Here is a 16736-nt window from a genome sequence, read left to right as displayed (position 1 = left end):
GCGATGTGTATGGGCTTTCGATTCTCTGTTCGCTTTTTTTTATTTACAAATACTTTCAGTGTCCCAACTTCACCAACCCGTCGGCGTACTGGAATTCGGGACTATTTTCGTACTCGCACATGTCCAACGCTACTTCACAGCTTTCCTTCACCACGCGTTTGTCGTCTTTCAAGTACTCGGTAAGCACTCGCGTGCACTCTTCCGTGGCAATGGCCCCGAGAGCTTCCGCACACTCGTGCCGTACCATTTCGTTCTCCAGCGGATCGCGTAGATTTTCAACCAGAAACGGCACACTACATTCTTCCTGCAGCTGGCCAAGTACGAAAGCGACTTCGTGCCGGAACAGGGCGCTCTTGTCCTTCAGCCCACAGGCCAGGGCCAGTGTGGCGTCTTTCGTTTGAAGATTGCGCAGTGCAAACATTGCCCGGTAACGATTGTAAAGGGTGTCCGTTTCGTCCATCAGAATTCGTCGCAAGTCGTCTACGCTGTGACCTCCGGTGGTGGGCGGTGTCGGATCGACTGAAGCGTATGGATTGCAATCCTTTGCGGCGACCGTGCCTGGAGTGGCCGTTTGTTTTAACCATCGTACACGCTCAAGGGCAATTTCGCACGTCTCCGCCACCTCGACCACGGGATCGGTGGCGTACTGCTGGAGGATTTCTTCCACCGAACTGTCGCCGATCGCTCCGAGTGCTTCGGCGGCTTCGTGGCGTACCATCGGTTCTTGGGTCGTATCTGCCAGTACTTTCGTTAGCAGCGGAATGGCCCGGCTGTCTTGCATTTGCCCTAGGCAGTACGCTAGCTCGTGCTTGAGGAGGGCCGAATCGTCGGTGAAACAGCGGCCGATCGACTCGAGTGCCCGCTCACCGCCAATGTTCCGCAGCGTGAACAAGGCCCGAAATCGTTCCTTCAATGGCCGTTCCCGGCTGTTCAACACGTCGCCGATGGCGGCCACTTTGCTTTCTTCTATTTGAACCATGGTTTTCTGTAATACAACGCGCCGGTTTATCACGACAGAAAATAATATCGCACACGCGACCGTGACTCAGACCGCAATTTCGAATCCAATGTTGATGTTTCGCACGCCAAAATGACAATAGGAATTGGACAAGAAAGTCAATTGTTTGTTAGTTTCAATCAAGTGAGTTTTGTTTACGTTTTTTCACAAATTAAGGAAAAAAATAATTCATTATATTTATCATTTAATCAATAAATAGGTTGTAATACACATTAAATGGCACAACTTTAAATAACGTTTGGGTAGGTTGTGGAATTTTCATTTTACCTGGCGAATCACAATACTTTTCACGATTTCACGTGTCAAGATGAAGGCAGAAAACCTCCTGTTGTTGACGTTTATTTCCGTTCTCCAGTCGGCAACTACTAGGAGCGTTTGTACACAAAATAAAATCACGATAAAGCAAAAGTAAGTTCGTACGACCAATAATTGCACGCGACAATGGAAATGGCAAAGAAGAATTGGGAGTTGGAGAACAACATCGTGACGCTCCCGGCAAGTGACGAAATCTTTCGGTACGATGCGGAACAGCAGCAGCGCATCCTGACTGCGCGGCCTTGGGAAAAGGATCCACACTTTTTTAAGGACATCAAAATTTCGGCCCTGGCCCTGCTGAAAATGGTCATGCACTCGCGCTCGGGAGGCCCACTCGAGGTTATGGGTTTGCTGTTGGGAAAGGTCGATCAAGACGCGATGGTGGTGATGGATGCGTTCGCGCTGCCCGTCGAAGGTACGGAAACCCGCGTCAATGCGCAGTCCCAGGCGTACGAATACATGACGGCGTACATCGAATCGGCAAAGGAAGTGGGTCGTTGCGAGAACGCCATCGGTTGGTACCACAGCCACCCAGGATACGGGTGCTGGTTGTCCGGAATTGACGTCAACACGCAGATGCTCAACCAAAACTACCAGGAACCGTTTGTGGCGATCGTTGTCGATCCGGTTAGAACCGTGTCGGCCGGCAAGGTGTGCCTCGGTGCGTTCAGAACCTATCCCAAAGGTGAGAATCTAGGGTGAACTGCAAGCTGCTGCACGCCAATGGATATTAATTAATGGTTGATGTTTATTATTTCGCCCAGGGTACAAGCCGCCGAACGAAGAACCGTCCGAGTATCAAACGATTCCATTGAACAAAATCGAAGATTTTGGGGTACATTGCAAACAATACTATCAGCTCGATGTGACGTACTTCAAGTCGGCCCTCGATCGCAAGCTGCTCGATTCACTCTGGAACAAGTACTGGATGAACACGCTGGGCAGCTCGGGTATTTTGAGCAACCCGGATTACACGACGGGCCAGATTTTGGACCTCTCGGAGAAGCTCGAACTGAGCGAAGCCAGTCTTGGCCGGGGTCAGTTCATGGCCAGCGGTACGACGGACCCGAACGAAAAGCGCACCGAAGACAAACTTTCGAAGGCAACGCGTGACTGTAGCCGCGCTTCTATCGAGCTGATCCACGGGCTGATGGCGCAGATAGCGAAGCACAAGCTGTTCAATACGGTCAATACCGGGAATAGCAGCAAGCCAGAGCCGATGAACGCAAATTAATCTTTAGTTGTAGTAATACCGGAAACAATTTGAATAAATTTATGCTTCACTTCTTACGAATTTCATACGAATAAAAGCGCAAAACGAGATTTTTTGTTTGTATTTTAACAAAACAACGGAACGAAAGATATCTTGAATAAATTCTAGTCTCAAATCCTGTTTCAATATTTTTCCATCTTGCAAAATTCGAAGCATTCTAAACGATAAAATTAACATTCAGATTGAAACCCTGCTGCGGCGAAACCGAAACGTCAAATACGCCAGACTCTGCTCAGCCGACAGGGCAATGTTTTCATGGTGTTTTCTTGCTTGCTCTCCAATGGCCAACCACGATGCTCTTCTTCGCTGCGCGTTGTGTAGATTTGACGCGCGACGATGAGTAATTCACCGTTGAACCGGCTTTGTTGAAGTTCTCTTCGCATTGTTGTAAAATATACTGCAGTGTGTCACCGTTCGTCCCGTGCCGTGCCGATAGTAGTTAGTTTCCGATTCACAAGATCCGATTCGACCGGTCTACACGTTCGCCATGTCCGATCCTCGCTTGCGCCAGCTGACGATTAAAACAGGTGTAGTGAAGCGCCTCTCGAAGGAAAAGGTTGTCTACGAAAAGGAGGTTGTTACGCAGCAGAACCGGATCGAGAAACTAAAGGCAGGCGGTTCCGATGACTATGTGCTACGGAAGCAGGACGAAGTACTGCAGGAATCGATGATGATGATACCGGACTGCCAGCGGCGGTAAGTGACCCGATACCCGATTCGGTTGTCGACCACAAACACGATGCATTAAGAGACACCTCGATTCACAGATTGGCCAAAGCACACCAGGAGCTGTCCGAGATGATACGCGACGAAGAGGAGCTAAAAGAGACGCAACAGTACCAAGCAGCAGTAGCGGTGCTAGAGGAATCGAAAGTGAATCTACCGCAGAAAGTAACGGGTTAGGTGGAGCAGTTGGAACAGATGAAATGCTTAAGAACTTAGTTTTAAGAATACCAGCGCATTAATTAAGCTACCAATAGGAACGATAGCATCGTCGTTTTTTACAGTTCTTTCAGTAAGGAACGAGTGTCATCGATATGCAGACCGAATTTCAAGTTGATGTGACCTGTCCACCTCCTCCGTTGGATGATTCCTTTCCTCATCTCAGATTACTTGAACAGATAACAGCTTCCGATAAATTGCTGGTAAAGCACTTCCTTTCCAAACGATCCGAAGCCGTTGGAACGAAATCAGCCCAAAATGCCTCAAAAACTGACCGTTGCACCGATATACCGCAATATCGTACGGAACTTTGTGCGGCCTTGCTACTGTTGGAGCGTTTGAACCGTTCCATGATTGATCTGGAGAATATGCTTCAACCCGCTGGTGACGGCTCCGAACAGGACCAAGATTGGACCACTGAGCTCGATCAGACCGTGCAGCTTGAGGAAGCACTTCGCAATAAATTAGACTTTCTGCAAGATCCCGCACGATTGCAAACCCTTAATCGCAAGTTGGCCACGCGACGCAAAAAGCGTGCATGGCAAAGGCGTCGCAACACGCGTCTAGCCGAAGAGTCCAAACAACTACAAAAGAAGCGCGAGAAACGGCTAGAGGAAATTGCCCTTTGGGAGGCCGATTGGCAGGAGCGATTGAACCGGGAGCGTGCGGCACGGGATGAGCTGCTGGCAAAGTCCGCTTTTTTGGCCGATGTACGACGACGCAAAGCCCGGGCCAAACGAAACCTGCGAACGTTCGAAAAGACGGTTTATCTTCGCAGCCAACAACGTCCAGCCGATGCTAGCGCGCTGGAAGGCAAACAGCAGAGGCCGTCGGACGTTTCTGAGGAACGGTTTCGGCGTGATATCGACCATTTAATCACCGAGTGGAAGGCTAAACTGAGCGAGTGCGTTAAGGAGGAGAAGCGACTGAAGGACGAACTTGCACGCCGTTCTATGGGAAACGAAAGTCGACGTCGTGAGAATCGCTGGCGAAAGGCTCTCTTTGGTGACGCGGCTTCCGGTCCGATTAATCGAAAACTTATCCACGATCCGGATGAACTTATCGCCATACGCCGAGCGTGGGACGTGTACGCATTGTCACATAGCTATGGTTCCGATGAGCGTACTTCCGGCTGCAGCGCTGTTCCTTTCGGGTGGGTAAAACCGCCGGAAAATGCGCTTCCTGAATGGCAGACGTACAGAGAGAACCACAAAACCAAGGAAAACGGTAACACCGCACCCGAGACATGATTTAAACTCCGAAACACGTCGGCTCGCCCTGCAATTGATTTTCCATCTTTTGAAATAAACTGTTAATTACACCTACATTGTGCCTTTGCGGTTTATGTTTCGAACGGAACGCGCTGACCCAAGAAACACAGGAAGGCTAAGCACCAGAGCATTGGTTTTATTATGATTTCTTCCATCACCTGCTTCTCCACTACACCTGGGAAAGGCCCCATTCACGTTATGTGTATGTCTCATGCTACTCGGTGTAAGATAAGGTACATATCAATAAACAACTGTTACATGATGTCCTGTAGTCCTGTGGTTAGGTCGCGACAGCCTAAAACACTGCGTTGCGTCTGCGTGATCTGCGTGTTAGCATATTTCTCCTGCGCGCTCCATGCGCGATCGTGATCTTTCGAAGCCTGCCAACTCCAACTCTGTAACTAAACACGCTTTCTGTGCTGTGGCTCCTCCAATCGCTCGTCCACACTACCCATTTTGCTGGCGTGTAATGTAATTGTTATATTCATAAATACTTTTTTACGAACGTAAGAAAACACTCTAATCTTTCCCCTGAAGCCGTTCTAGCCCGGGAGTGCTGTATTGTGATTCATAGTGGCGCAAAATAAGCTGTGTAACTGTACGTCTCTATAGGTTTACAAGTGGGTATCTCCATTCCTTGCGCGTGATCATTAATCGGCTTGGAATCGGCTAATTCACGATATTTTTTTCATTACAATGTATTTTACATTTTCAGTGCTATGTACAACGTTTATCAACGTACACCGAGATAAGAGTTCAGTTCTTTCGGCCCCTTCCGTTGTTTTTCTGTTAGCAACAGATGGCCCTTCGCTCCACAAGAAGCTTGCCAGTGGTGCCGGTCTAATTCTGCGCAGTGCAAGTCCCTTCTGGTAACGGTCAAAGAAAAATCGTTGTGCAAACGAGAGACGAATGATTAATCGCTATCTTAACCGCTGGATGCTACAGGGTCCTACAAACTAATTGTGACTTTCGCCTGTCTTGCTCCGTCGTCCTGTTCTGTGGCGTCCTTCTCCTTAGGATGAGAGGAAAGAGTATTGCATCGTGATAGTTTCTGCGTGTGGCAGGGAAGAGATTATAGCATCGAACAAGGATTTATAAATAAGGATTGGCAAAATCGGCCGTACGCAATTATCGTGATGCCACTGTGACTTGTGTGTCTTATCTATGTTTGCTTCATAATTAACTGGTTCTTTTCGGCCATTTTTAAGGTTCTGCTGTTAGTGATTGCATAAAGGGACAAGGCAGCCACAGGCTCCTTCCGTGTGGAGCTATGGTTTACGTATTTCTTTTCTTTTTATCTTTCAAGTGAAGGCCAAATTGTTACTGTGTTACATATAAAAGAAATGGGAGAAAAAGCCAAGACTGCTGCCAGCCATTTGCCGCGAAGGTTGATATGCCTCGGTATAAACAGGATCGCCTCTAACAACGAGACTCGCCTTTTTTTGTCGATTTATGAGTGCCCACGGGCTTACTGTTGCTGTCCAATAATAATTGTCCAACGAAAATACAAAACTAGTCACAAACTAAAAGATTCCTGTCGCCTCGAATCGAATGAATTAATACAATAATACGTAATCAAAGCAGTCAAAATTCGTCGCGGATTTCCGAGGAGGTTGTTTTTCAGAATACTTGATCGAATCCTTGGTGGCGGGCTCACGACACAAACGACTTGGCTTTGCTTACTGTGATCGGGTTTTGTTTCTAGAATTACCTAGCCTACTAGCGAAGAAACGAAAAAAATCTCTGAATCAACCTCTCTTTCTGTCTCTCTCTCTCTCTATCATTCATTTTTTTGTGTAATTTCGACAGGAAAAGTATACAAATATTTGTATAAATTTGTAAGCCCGACCGTTTTAACCAAATAATATAAATATATCTACAGCAAAACGTGCACAAATTGTAGAGTACTTCAAAACTGAATACTAAATTCAACACCGTTCTATCAGTAATTCTGTCTCGACCCTTGACTCTTAATCTAAATTGCGTTTACTTCGCAGTTTTGTTCCGTTTGTTCGAAAAGGATCGCTACGCTCTAGCATCAAGTTCTGGCGAAAAATTCCTGCAACCGCTGCACGGTCGGCCGATCCAGGGCGCACAGATCGAAGTCGAACGTATACTTCGTGATTTCGTAGCACCCGGTAGCGGCAATCATTTCCACTACGCGCTGCAGCTCATTGTTATCCTTCAGGGTCATGATTTTGTGCTGCAAGTCCTTCAGCTCCGACATGTAGTCCCCTGTCAGTGCGGTGTTGTTGGCAGTGGTGGTGGAGTTGCTTAGTTCGCTGGCACCGCTTCCTGGCGCTCCACTGCCCTGGCCAGTTCCTGCCGTTCCACTGGACCATGAGCTGCCACCATTATCACCACCACTGCCACCACCACTAGCGACGGTGCCCGCAGTGCCAACCGATTGCTTCGTGATAATGTTATTGTTATTGGCAGAGTCGACACCGATACCACTGTCGAACAGATGGTCGTCCTTTTTCGGTATTTTAGCCGGCGGTTCCATCAGACTGCCGGTCGAAGCGGGCGGTGACGGTGGCGAGGGGCTACGCCGACCAGTCGCCACCGACGGTTCAGTAGTGGCCGTTCCGTCTTTCGGTCCCTTTTCGGATGCCAGATCATTGTCTTTAGTTTTTCGCTTGCGCTTCTTGCTCGATTCCTTGGACGCACTGTCCTTCGCATCTGGCACCGGAGGAGGTGTTGCCGTGGCCGCCGAACTTCCGCCTGCTTTGGGTGGTTTCTCTTTTTTCCACTTGTGATGATGCCGTTCCGACGAGTTCTGAGCTGGCTCTCGCCGTGTGGATCCGGTCGTGCTGGTGGAAGTTGTCGACGAGGATCGGGGCTGCTGTTGCTGTGCCTGTTGTTGCTGGTGATGCGGGCCATTACCACCGATCAGATCCGCTATGCTGCTGTTCGATGCTTCCGAATCTTTTTCGTTGGCTACTGTCGACGGCGGCCGACTGTCGGGAGTATCGGAGCCGTCTGAATGTTCCCCTTCACTGATATCACCAATCAGTGGTGCGGTCATCGGTGTGGTGGACGTCTTCACGACGCCGTGATGCTTTTGCTGCGCCCCACTGGCACCATAGCTTGGAGTGGGCTGCTGCCGATCGTGACCGGTTGGTTTGGTGGTTGGATCGACGCTGGTTGGGGCGTGCTTTGCTTTCGATGGCACGGTAGCGCTACCCTCGTTCGCTTCCCGCGTTGGAGTTGAGAACGAGCCGGTGGCGGCTGCTTTGTGGTCACCAGCCGCCTTTTCCTTCTGGCGATCCTTCTTGTCCTTCCCACTCGACGGTCGATCCTTTTCCTTGTCCTTCGATTTATCCTTTTTCTTGTGCTTATGTCTCCGTTCGTCCTTTTCCCGATCTTTCGAGTCTTGCGGTTTTTCGGTCACTTTCGACGACGCCGGTCCAGTGTTTTGATCCGATTTCGTAGCTCCGGACCCCGGATCACCCTTCTTTTCTTTCGTGAAACCACCGGCTGCTGGTCCCGCGGTGTTTCCGATGGCATTATTTGTCGGGACGCCAGATGACGACTTGCTGCCGGTACTTTCCTTGTTCCCTAGGGCACCGTCGGTGGAGTGATGTGAGGAGTTGGTTTTACTGGCCGATCCCACGGGACCGGGGGCTGATTTTGATGTATCCTTCGACAAGATAGCACCGCCCGCCGAAGAGCTCGATTTTTGATCCGTTTTCCGTACGCCGGATGAATCAGTCCGATCTTTATCCTTGTCGTAGCTTTTTTTATCCTTCTTGCTGCTCTTCTTTTCCTTCTCGTTACCAGCACCAGTATTGCCAGCGCTTCGTTTGCCGTCCGATCCTTTGGCCCCGCCGAGGGGGCCACCGGAAGCCGAGGCGCTAGTACTGCTCGTACCACTAGTAGGAACTGTAGGATTATTACTATTATTACTAACACTACCGTTTGAATTCGAACTGACAGCAGGCGTGGTGCTGTTGCGCTTGGGACTGGCCGTTACGGGTCGTTTCACGGACGCGACGGATGACGATGCCAGCACTGGCACGCCTCCACCAGCGGCGTTGTTACTGCTGGAGTTCTTTTCCTTGCCATTGGCTTTGTCTCGCTCCTTCGAGTGGGTTTTGTCCTTCTTGTCTTTACTGTGCTTTTCCTCCATCATGCCGGACGACGGGACCGGCACGGTGCCCGCGCTGGAAGAGGACTTTTTGCTTTCCTTGTTCGGGCTCGAGTGCTTGTGGCGGGAGGAAGATTTGTCCTTCTCCTTCGACGACGAAATCGATGACGATGAGCCAGGCACATTGCTGATGCTGCTGCTGTTGCGGTCGTTCGACGATTTCTGACTCACTTGGCCCTTGCCACTGGCACTGGAGTTGTTGCTAATGCTGGCCGGTGCGCCGCCACCACCACCACCAGGCGACGTCTTACTGCCAGCACCAGCGGATGATCCGGCTGATTGTTGTTGCTTTGGATCCGGCGACACCTTACTACCGCCGCCGCTGCCCGGTTTATGGGAAATGTAGCCCGGTGGACCAAATAGATTCGCAAACGATCCTTTCGAGTCGTCCGTCGAGGATTTGGATTTCAATTTTTTCTCTTGCGACGTGCCCGATCGGTCCCCACCGATATGGCCACGGTTGGCTTTATAATCAGTGCTGGCACTGCTGCTACTGCCGCCGGTTCCGGTCCCAGCTGCACCACCGCCTGCCACTGGAAAACCGCCGCCCTTCAGGAGCTTCCGCCGGAACTCATCCGAAGGGTTGAGAAAGACATACTCCTCACGCTGGCTTTTGACTGGTGTAAGATCGAGATCGTAGTTGAACAGGGCTTTCTTCGGATCGTCACGATTTTTAAAGTACACCTCAACCGGCAACATAAATCCTGCGTAGCCGGCTTCCTTCACACGATAGGGCGGTTCTTTGAAAACTGTGAAACGTAAGAACCGGTAAGACAGAACGTGAACACAAGAAGGGGCGTGCCAATGGCTCCCCACAAACCTACCTCGCTTCGGTCGTGGGAACGAATCGTGCAAATTGAAGACCACCTTGTCGACAAAGTGGCTGATGTCGGCCCCGTCCGGACCGCGCACAAACAGCTCCCAGTCGTGCGTGTAGCCCTCGGCCGTAGGCCGGCTCTTGACGGTGGCCACGTGACCGATTTCTACAAATATTTTCACCGACATCTCTGCCGTCCGCTTCTAGATTTCCGGTTTTCCCAAACACCGCATACAACGGGAAGATTTGACGCTATGAAAACAAACATGAAAGACAAAAATTGACATATATATATTGGCATGGTGCGGAGTTTTCCTGAAACACTTTCACTCCGTTTCGAATTCGACGAAGAGAAGTGTTTTTATTTTGTTCTCTTCCGATTTCTTCTTTATGTTCTCTCCAACACCTTTGGTTAGTTTGCTTCTTCCGCGCAAAGCCATGGCACACTGTGCCACCAGCGTACAGGAAAATCGATATTTCCGAAACGCTTCCATCGGCAGAGCATCGCCAACGCCTGCCCTGGCGAATCCGTTTTCAAGCGGCACATAGTCCGGGAGGACTGGGCCGAGATAAAATGCTAATTAATGTCGCCCCAGTGGCAAACAGACCACGGTGAGTGCGCCCGCCCGTAATGGGCTCATTATGTTGACATGCCAACCTTGCCAACTGCTTCCTGTTACGGAAGGCAAATTTTAGCCCGCCGGAGCACAGGTACTGCGCCAGACTGTAGGTACTTTTTATTACATCACATTGTACCCTTTGTGGTTCACCTTCAGATAATGCACATCATTGCGGGGAAAAAGAAATCTTGCTCGGACCGCGATACGGTTTGAACTAAATAGTTGCACCCGAAGCATGTAGAATGTTGCCGACAAAACGATTCAAAGAAGCGCCTCGCAGGTGCACCGAATGCTGTATCATCACCGCAGTGGCTTCAGGACCCCTGAGAGTAGCATCGTGCTTAGCCGCGATGGAACCACACGCGAGGCTCGGAAGGCAAGTCTGGATTTACGATGTGTAAATTGCAGCATTGTTGATTGCGTATCGCTGGGAAAGGTACCATATGCTTCGATGCAAATGCAAAAACATCTATTTTCTCTTTCTTCCGGCGGTGCACTGCTCTCGATCAGGCACCTGCATTTGAACCGATACGTGTGTCGCGTTCCGGAGATATGAGTCGTAAAATCCAATGCAAATACCCAGCCCGACCCATAAATTATGCCAAGCCACGAAACCGGTGTAGCGTTGCTGATGCGAATTAGAAAAAAGCGAGAAATATAACGACTAAGAGCATCGTCATCCCCTCAATATTCGCCATCGTTTCGGGGCGAGTGGTCAATCGGCGCTGTCTTTGGTTGTGTTTATTGACCGAAACATACGCACTCTTTGATTGTTTATGGTAAAAGCTTCAACCCAACATCGTACTCACCTCACTTCTGCACCGCACTGCACTCGTTTTCCGATGTGTCCACTACATCCGGAAAGAGTTCTACGCAAGAGACCAGCGTTTTTCCTTGCGCGGTTGCGGTGCGTTTGTTTTGCTTGCAGCTTTGCTCCGCTCGGTTTGCGCTGTTCCGCTACGATGCGACACGGGCAATTTTTGGGAACCAGTTTTTATTGCAACGCTTTTGGTGTACCTCGAAAGTAGCAGTATTTACAAAACAGCCCTCCTCCGCCGCCGCCGCCGTCACCGTCAATAGAGATACTTTTGGGCCAAAAAATTCTTGGAAGCAGCATTCGGTTTGATTTGGTTTCGGGTGCGAACACAAACCGAGCCTGCTTTTGTCGGTCGCGACGGGTTTACACACTCCACGGAGAGAAGTGCCTCTGAGCGCGCGCACACACGCATGCACGCCCGCACGCCCAATCCCAAACACGGCCGCGAGATGCGATGGCGATTATTTTTGGGGAAAAAGGCTCCACTTGTCGCGCGTCAAACTCCGCGGTTTGATTGTTCAAACTTGTGTGCACTGTGATCACCGAGATGTTTGGGCGCTTGATTGAAGGGAAATTAGTCGCGTCCTATTTCGCACTGCATACACACGGTGAGTTTTCGTACCGTTCGTTTTCCTTTCGTTCTCTGCACTGGCGGACAGATTCGGAGCAGCTTGCTCTTTCTCTACGGGGACTGTTATCGGGGGTGGTGAGGAGGGGTGGGTGGCCAGAGTGCGCAGGGGATGCTCTGACAGTCAGTGTGACATTTTGTGGATCAAAACAACTTTTCGAATCCGGATCAAAACTCGTCCAGTAGTTTTTCTTTAAATTCACCCCTTTACGATATGGTCATTCCTTATAATTTTTTCGTTTGTTTTCGTTATCGTTTTTTGATTGTTGACAATACCACTGCTATCACAAAGTGCTGCATTTGGTTTGATGCACAATTTGAGATTGTTTTTGACACAGTGTGTAGAACTAAACAAGAAGTGGTAAACGCATTCGTTCAATGACACCTGGAAATCATCGTGATTTTCAACGCGCAATGATTACAAAATAATCAAAAGGGGTTTAGTAACCCGGCCGCGAATCAATTTACCACCCAAAAATGGAAACCCTACAGAAAAAGTTTATTTACTACAGCCGACGAAAATCCTTCCGCTACGGAGTACCGTTTCTGCTGCTCATGGTCGGCGGCTCCTTCGGATTACAACAGTTCGCGCAGATAAGGTGAGGGGCTCGATAGGAGAGTTGCCGGCATTTCATGGCACTAACCCTTCAGTTTGCCGTTCTTGCTTGCCGTTTCAGATATGCCGTATCGAAGAAAGGTTCGCTTACGAGAGAAGAAGCGAATAAGGTTGGCGTGAACATGAAAAAGCAGGAAGATGTAACGCTCGAAGGTGAATACGAGAAAATTAAGACGCTTGACATAGACCACTGGGAGAACGTGCGGGGACCACGGCCGTGGGAAGAGTCAGCACCTGCGAAGGAGACTAACAAATGATGGACAACAGTGATAATGGTTAGGATAGTAGGGTTTCGCTAGAAAATACATTTCTTTATTTGCTTCAGCGTGAGTTCGCCTTCACTTTCAATACAGTATTTGCGGTTGCCATCTTTTGCGGTAATGACTCTTGGCCTAGCGTGTGTAGTAACTGGTTCCGGCCGTCCGGTGTTACCATCGACAGAAGCAGTGCAGCATTCTAACATCGAACGAACGTTAATGGGCAAGCGGCCGGCCGATCCGGCGCTAGAAAGCGGCAGAATTTTCTTTTCGTTACCTTCGAATGTACGAATAACGCCAGCGCTAAGCGTACAATATGCCGGGGGTGGTGTTACGGTCCACATCTCAAGACACTTCCCCTTTCGCAAGCGTTTATAGCACGTTTTGTAGGCCGATGGGAACCTCTTACTTGGCCTGCAGCAACAGACAGCGAACGTAGAAACTGGTACTTATTGCACCGCTGGGAATGTGTTTGGTATAGTTACTGAGCAATTGCAACAATTCCACCGGTTCCAGGTGTTCAAGGGCAATCTCCAGCAGATAGTTCCACTGGCGGAAGCTGAATTCTTCGTGCGCCCGTCGATCGTCGTTTATTGCACTATTGTCGTTATTGGGGGGCTGCCCGGTAACGCTGCACCGTTTGCCGCAGTTCAGGCAGACCAGTTCATTGTGCTGATAGAAGGCAAGCACAAGCTCGAACAGCTCCTTCCAATGGCGCCCTTCGAACATTTCTCCTGCGGCTCGCTCAAACAGTTCGCGATCGGCGAGGTTCCACACGCAAGCGACCACTTTATCCCGGCGTCGGTCCTGGATGTAGTAGCGTGTCACGGTGCGCCACAGATGCGGTACTTGCTTCACCAGCTCGAAACACTCTTCGTACTCCTTGCGCGACCAAAAGTACCGCATTAGGCTTATTCCGATCTCGCGGTAATGGCACGTGCTGGTTGCACGCAAGTAAAACCCACATGCGTTACAGCATTCTAGGCGATTTAAAATTGTGCAGGTCTCCTCGTCCATCGTGTTACACACGATAAATCCTTCCTTGATGAACTGTCGCGAATCGAGATCGATCTCCCAGAGCAGCTCCGGTTTCAGATAGTCAAAATATATGCGCGTACACTTGAGCCGTGCGTCTGGTTCCTCGTTTTCGGCCATCAACTTCTCAAGTTTGCGCAGCAAACGCACGATCGTTTCCGTACCATAGTCGTCGAATATTTTGGCGTAACGATCGGCAAAGTTCAGATTACTAATGATCGACGATCGGTAGATGAGATAAAGGTTTCTCACCGTCGCATCGTCTTCCGTCGTTTCGTACCCTTCGAGTAGCGAGGTTGAAAACTTTTTCTTTCCACCCATCGTCGGTGTTGCGCCGTTCGCTGCGGACGTCGTCTTGCTGGCGGTGCGCGTGCGTACCAGTTCCTCGTCGGGGGTTATCTTACCAGTTGGAGTGTCGCACCCTCCATCGTCGGCTTCGATGCCCAGTTCGGCCAGTAAAGCATGGGCTCCATTGCTGTACCCGGTATTGTTGCGACTGGGTTCGTAGATTTTTGTTAAATGCAACGTTTTCGGACGCTCCGGAACGTTGAGCGTATTCCGTTGAGCCTGCTGCTCGTATCCCATAAACATTTGCTTAATGTTGCGGCCATATTTACCCCGCACCACCGACACCAGGGCCTCCTTAATGGTCGCCTCGGTAGAAAGCAACAAAGGGGATTCCTTCCCATTCATCTGTTTACCGTTGTTGTTGAGCATACTCTCCAGTATATAGACGCCCTGTTGCTTTGGCTGCTTTTCCACCCGGTGGTTCAATGTCGGTTGAGGTGATGACTCATGCGAAATACTGTCATCATCTGCCAGCACTGGTGACGCATCATCGTCGTCTCCCGCAATCTCAACGCGTACTTGAAAAAGCCGATTGGCTCCCGTGAGCAGATAGATCCATTCGTGGACCACTGCCACGTGCGTGATGTCGGAAAATTCGTCTGTACGCAGGACGATCTTGGAGTGCAGCGGATCGATTATGAGCAACTGGGTGCGATCATGTACCAGTAGCAGCTGGCGGCGAATGGAGTACAGCACTTGAAACGGAACAACCATCATTGTGCTATCCACGCCGGGTGGTAGATCAAGATCAGTTTCCTGTAAGCGCTTGAGCTGGTGATCGCCGGGCCGCCGTTTGAACTGGTGCGTGCGAATTACGTTCCCCTCGAGATCGGCCTCCCAAAGACGGCTTCCCGGTCGGGAACAGAAAATGCGAACATCTTCCTCGTCGACGATCATAAGCGGCGGCGACGGTGTTGTGGCAGTGCTGTTCGGTTGAGCGATTACGAACGACGCCCCGTACTGGCCGTCCCTTGGGCGATTGCCAATCTGTAAAGATCGTGCATACAATACCGACGTTCCGGAGCAGATTGCGCAGTGCAGTAGGACTGCAGTGGACTTACTTGCTTGAATTCCTCGCGGGCCGTATTGCAAAGCACACACTTTGAGAGCGTGGACACGAGTAGTAAATCTTTGTAGCGATCAATTTGTACAATACGAGTTTCGAGCAATAGCACAGGATGTAGGCTGATGTTGAGTATATTGCGACCCTGCAATGTGTGGACCGATTAGTGTGGCCATTCCCGTTGCTTTCCTATCCATGCTGCTTGCTTACCATAAACAGCGAGAACTGTATTAATGAGACGATTCCCCTGGAGTCGCCGCAGTACAGCTCTTTGTCGTCCTCCGTCCAACAAAAGCTCGTCACGAAAGCCGACGCAGGAAAGTCCCGGTCACCGGTCGGCGTTAGGTCCGTGCTCAGGATTTCCCGCACGTTGGGCGGTTCCAACTCTAGCAGTACTCCGATTGAGCCGGCCTGGTTGCCGATGGCGATCTGTTTTTCATTGTGCGAAATGGAAACTTTCCCGATCACGCCTAGCTGGCTGGGAACGAGGGCCAGGAAGGTAGTGGTCGACCGTTCGTATAAGTACAGGCTTCCCGAGTTGGCCCCAAAGACAAGATACTTAGGAGAGCAGTCGAAACAGGTGAACTGTGGAAAGAGGAAGTCCAAGCATTAGTGGTCAAAGTAGCCAAACAAAAGCGGATTTAACTTCAGCCTTGCACCTTTATGCGTTTATTATCACGCAGAGGTTGATTAACGGCAACGGAGAGTTCAGCCCTGTCTCGCAGGGCGTATTGCTTATTCGTTGCATCCATCGTAGTTGGCTGCTTTACGCCTCAAACCGTAGCGACGACTCGTACGTTTTAGCAATCTTCTGATAACAGCGAAGGCCGTTTCGGTTCAACTTCATGATCGTGGAGCGTTACCTTCAACAACCTACATTAATGGATCATCCCTGGAAGACTGTATTTCGCGTTCCATCATCTTGTGTGCCGTGGTTTCTATACGCAACGAGACTTAATTTGCTTTCCATACATAGGGTGACTGCAAACAAATTTACAAACGGATACACATTCACCAAGTGATGGCAAACAAAATGTGTAGTTTCAACAATCGGCAACTATTAACTGCAACATTAAACCAGTTATTTGCTTCTTTGAAGGGCCCACAGTTCTAAAAAAACTATTGATATCAGTAATTACTGTGGATATAAATAATTTAAAAGGGGAGGAAAAATTATGTTCCCAGAACAGCAGCAACTTTACGATTGTCAAACTGATATCATGTGTCATACCGAATAACCAAGGTTGACACAGTTTGGTTAGTTATTGACAGTTTGGTTGACCAAGGTTAACAAAACTGTACCAGCCGATACGATTATCAGCCGTCCAAAAGGGTTCCAAGACGCTTTAAAATGTTAACAACTTGATCAAAGATATGTAACAATTAAAAACTTCGCGTGAATTGCGTTCTGTTTCTGTTTTTGCTTTTACGTTATGCCCGACGATTCGAATACCAACCGTCAATAGACGCAGCCTTCCTATGATGCGCTATAGAGTTTTCACCGGACCACAACCGGCGGCAAAGTTCTGGTCTTTCAGTGCAAAGTGTTGGGATAGTGTTGCAAGA

General features: G+C 49.6%; 7 protein-coding genes across 7 annotated transcripts; 4 read left to right on the top strand and 3 right to left on the bottom strand.

Annotated features, from left to right (window-relative positions):
* Nucleotides 1-55: 55 nt before the first annotated feature.
* Nucleotides 56-979, bottom strand: LOC128273416 (deoxyhypusine hydroxylase). Its single transcript, XM_053011372.1, has one exon. It carries the CDS (start codon nucleotides 977-979, stop codon nucleotides 56-58), a length of 924 nt encoding a protein of 307 aa, XP_052867332.1.
* Nucleotides 980-1381: 402 nt separating this feature from the next.
* On the top strand, nucleotides 1382-2637 carry LOC128272079 (COP9 signalosome complex subunit 5). Its single transcript, XM_053009810.1, has 2 exons — nucleotides 1382-2018; nucleotides 2098-2637. Exons 1-2 carry the CDS (start codon nucleotides 1460-1462, stop codon nucleotides 2565-2567), a joined length of 1029 nt encoding a protein of 342 aa, XP_052865770.1. The 5' UTR covers nucleotides 1382-1459; the 3' UTR covers nucleotides 2568-2637.
* A 299-nt stretch (nucleotides 2638-2936) lies between these two features.
* On the top strand, nucleotides 2937-3648 carry LOC128274765 (tubulin-specific chaperone A). Its single transcript, XM_053013067.1, has 2 exons — nucleotides 2937-3302; nucleotides 3374-3648. Exons 1-2 carry the CDS (start codon nucleotides 3094-3096, stop codon nucleotides 3507-3509), a joined length of 345 nt encoding a protein of 114 aa, XP_052869027.1. The 5' UTR covers nucleotides 2937-3093; the 3' UTR covers nucleotides 3510-3648.
* Nucleotides 3508-5344, top strand: LOC128274764 (uncharacterized). The gene has a single exon (XM_053013065.1). The coding sequence runs from the start codon at nucleotides 3644-3646 to the stop codon at nucleotides 4796-4798; it is 1155 nt and encodes a 384-aa protein (XP_052869025.1). The 5' UTR covers nucleotides 3508-3643; the 3' UTR covers nucleotides 4799-5344.
* LOC128269795 (protein AF-9) lies at nucleotides 4951-9974 on the bottom strand. Its single transcript, XM_053007199.1, has 2 exons — nucleotides 9794-9974; nucleotides 4951-9718 (listed from the first exon to the last, which is right to left on the bottom strand). The coding sequence occupies exons 1-2, from the start codon at nucleotides 9972-9974 to the stop codon at nucleotides 6858-6860; spliced, it is 3042 nt and encodes a 1013-aa protein (XP_052863159.1). The 3' UTR covers nucleotides 4951-6857.
* A 2298-nt stretch (nucleotides 9975-12272) lies between these two features.
* LOC128271464 (cytochrome c oxidase assembly protein COX16 homolog, mitochondrial) lies at nucleotides 12273-12797 on the top strand. Its single transcript, XM_053009000.1, has 2 exons — nucleotides 12273-12450; nucleotides 12529-12797. Exons 1-2 carry the CDS (start codon nucleotides 12329-12331, stop codon nucleotides 12722-12724), a joined length of 318 nt encoding a protein of 105 aa, XP_052864960.1. The 5' UTR covers nucleotides 12273-12328; the 3' UTR covers nucleotides 12725-12797.
* LOC128271463 (BLOC-2 complex member HPS5 homolog) lies at nucleotides 12795-16249 on the bottom strand. Its single transcript, XM_053008999.1, has 4 exons — nucleotides 15830-16249; nucleotides 15381-15755; nucleotides 15169-15315; nucleotides 12795-15094 (listed from the first exon to the last, which is right to left on the bottom strand). The coding sequence occupies exons 1-4, from the start codon at nucleotides 15920-15922 to the stop codon at nucleotides 13130-13132; spliced, it is 2580 nt and encodes an 859-aa protein (XP_052864959.1). The 5' UTR covers nucleotides 15923-16249; the 3' UTR covers nucleotides 12795-13129.
* Nucleotides 16250-16736: the final 487 nt, after the last annotated feature.

This window comes from Anopheles cruzii, chromosome 3 (genome assembly GCF_943734635.1).
Source record: "Anopheles cruzii chromosome 3, idAnoCruzAS_RS32_06, whole genome shotgun sequence".
Classification (NCBI taxonomy): Eukaryota; Metazoa; Arthropoda; class Insecta; order Diptera; family Culicidae; genus Anopheles; species Anopheles cruzii.
This window is presented reverse-complemented; position numbering and strand designations above follow the sequence as displayed.

Coding starts and splice junctions, on each gene's coding strand:
- LOC128273416 (XM_053011372.1), bottom strand. CDS start 979: ATGGTTCAAATAGAAGAAAGCAAAGTGGCCGCCATCGGCGACGTGTTG.
- LOC128271463 (XM_053008999.1), bottom strand. CDS start 15,922: ATGGATGCAACGAATAAGCAATACGCCCTGCGAGACAGGGCTGAACTC. Junction 15,756..15,829: donor GTGATAATAAACGCATAAAG/GTGCAAGGCTGA, acceptor CTCTTTCCACAG/TTCACCTGTTTCGACTGCTC. Junction 15,095..15,168: donor CCCGCGAGGAATTCAAGCAA/GTAAGTCCACTG, acceptor CGATCTTTACAG/ATTGGCAATCGCCCAAGGGA.
- LOC128272079 (XM_053009810.1), top strand. CDS start 1,460: ATGGAAATGGCAAAGAAGAATTGGGAGTTGGAGAACAACATCGTGACG. Junction 2,019..2,097: donor GTTCAGAACCTATCCCAAAG/GTGAGAATCTAG, acceptor TATTTCGCCCAG/GGTACAAGCCGCCGAACGAA.
- LOC128269795 (XM_053007199.1), bottom strand. CDS start 9,974: ATGTCGGTGAAAATATTTGTAGAAATCGGTCACGTGGCCACCGTCAAG. Junction 9,719..9,793: donor GTTCCCACGACCGAAGCGAG/GTAGGTTTGTGG, acceptor TACGTTTCACAG/TTTTCAAAGAACCGCCCTAT.
- LOC128271464 (XM_053009000.1), top strand. CDS start 12,329: ATGGAAACCCTACAGAAAAAGTTTATTTACTACAGCCGACGAAAATCC. Junction 12,451..12,528: donor CAACAGTTCGCGCAGATAAG/GTGAGGGGCTCG, acceptor TTGCCGTTTCAG/ATATGCCGTATCGAAGAAAG.
- LOC128274765 (XM_053013067.1), top strand. CDS start 3,094: ATGTCCGATCCTCGCTTGCGCCAGCTGACGATTAAAACAGGTGTAGTG. Junction 3,303..3,373: donor ATACCGGACTGCCAGCGGCG/GTAAGTGACCCG, acceptor CTCGATTCACAG/ATTGGCCAAAGCACACCAGG.
- LOC128274764 (XM_053013065.1), top strand. CDS start 3,644: ATGCAGACCGAATTTCAAGTTGATGTGACCTGTCCACCTCCTCCGTTG.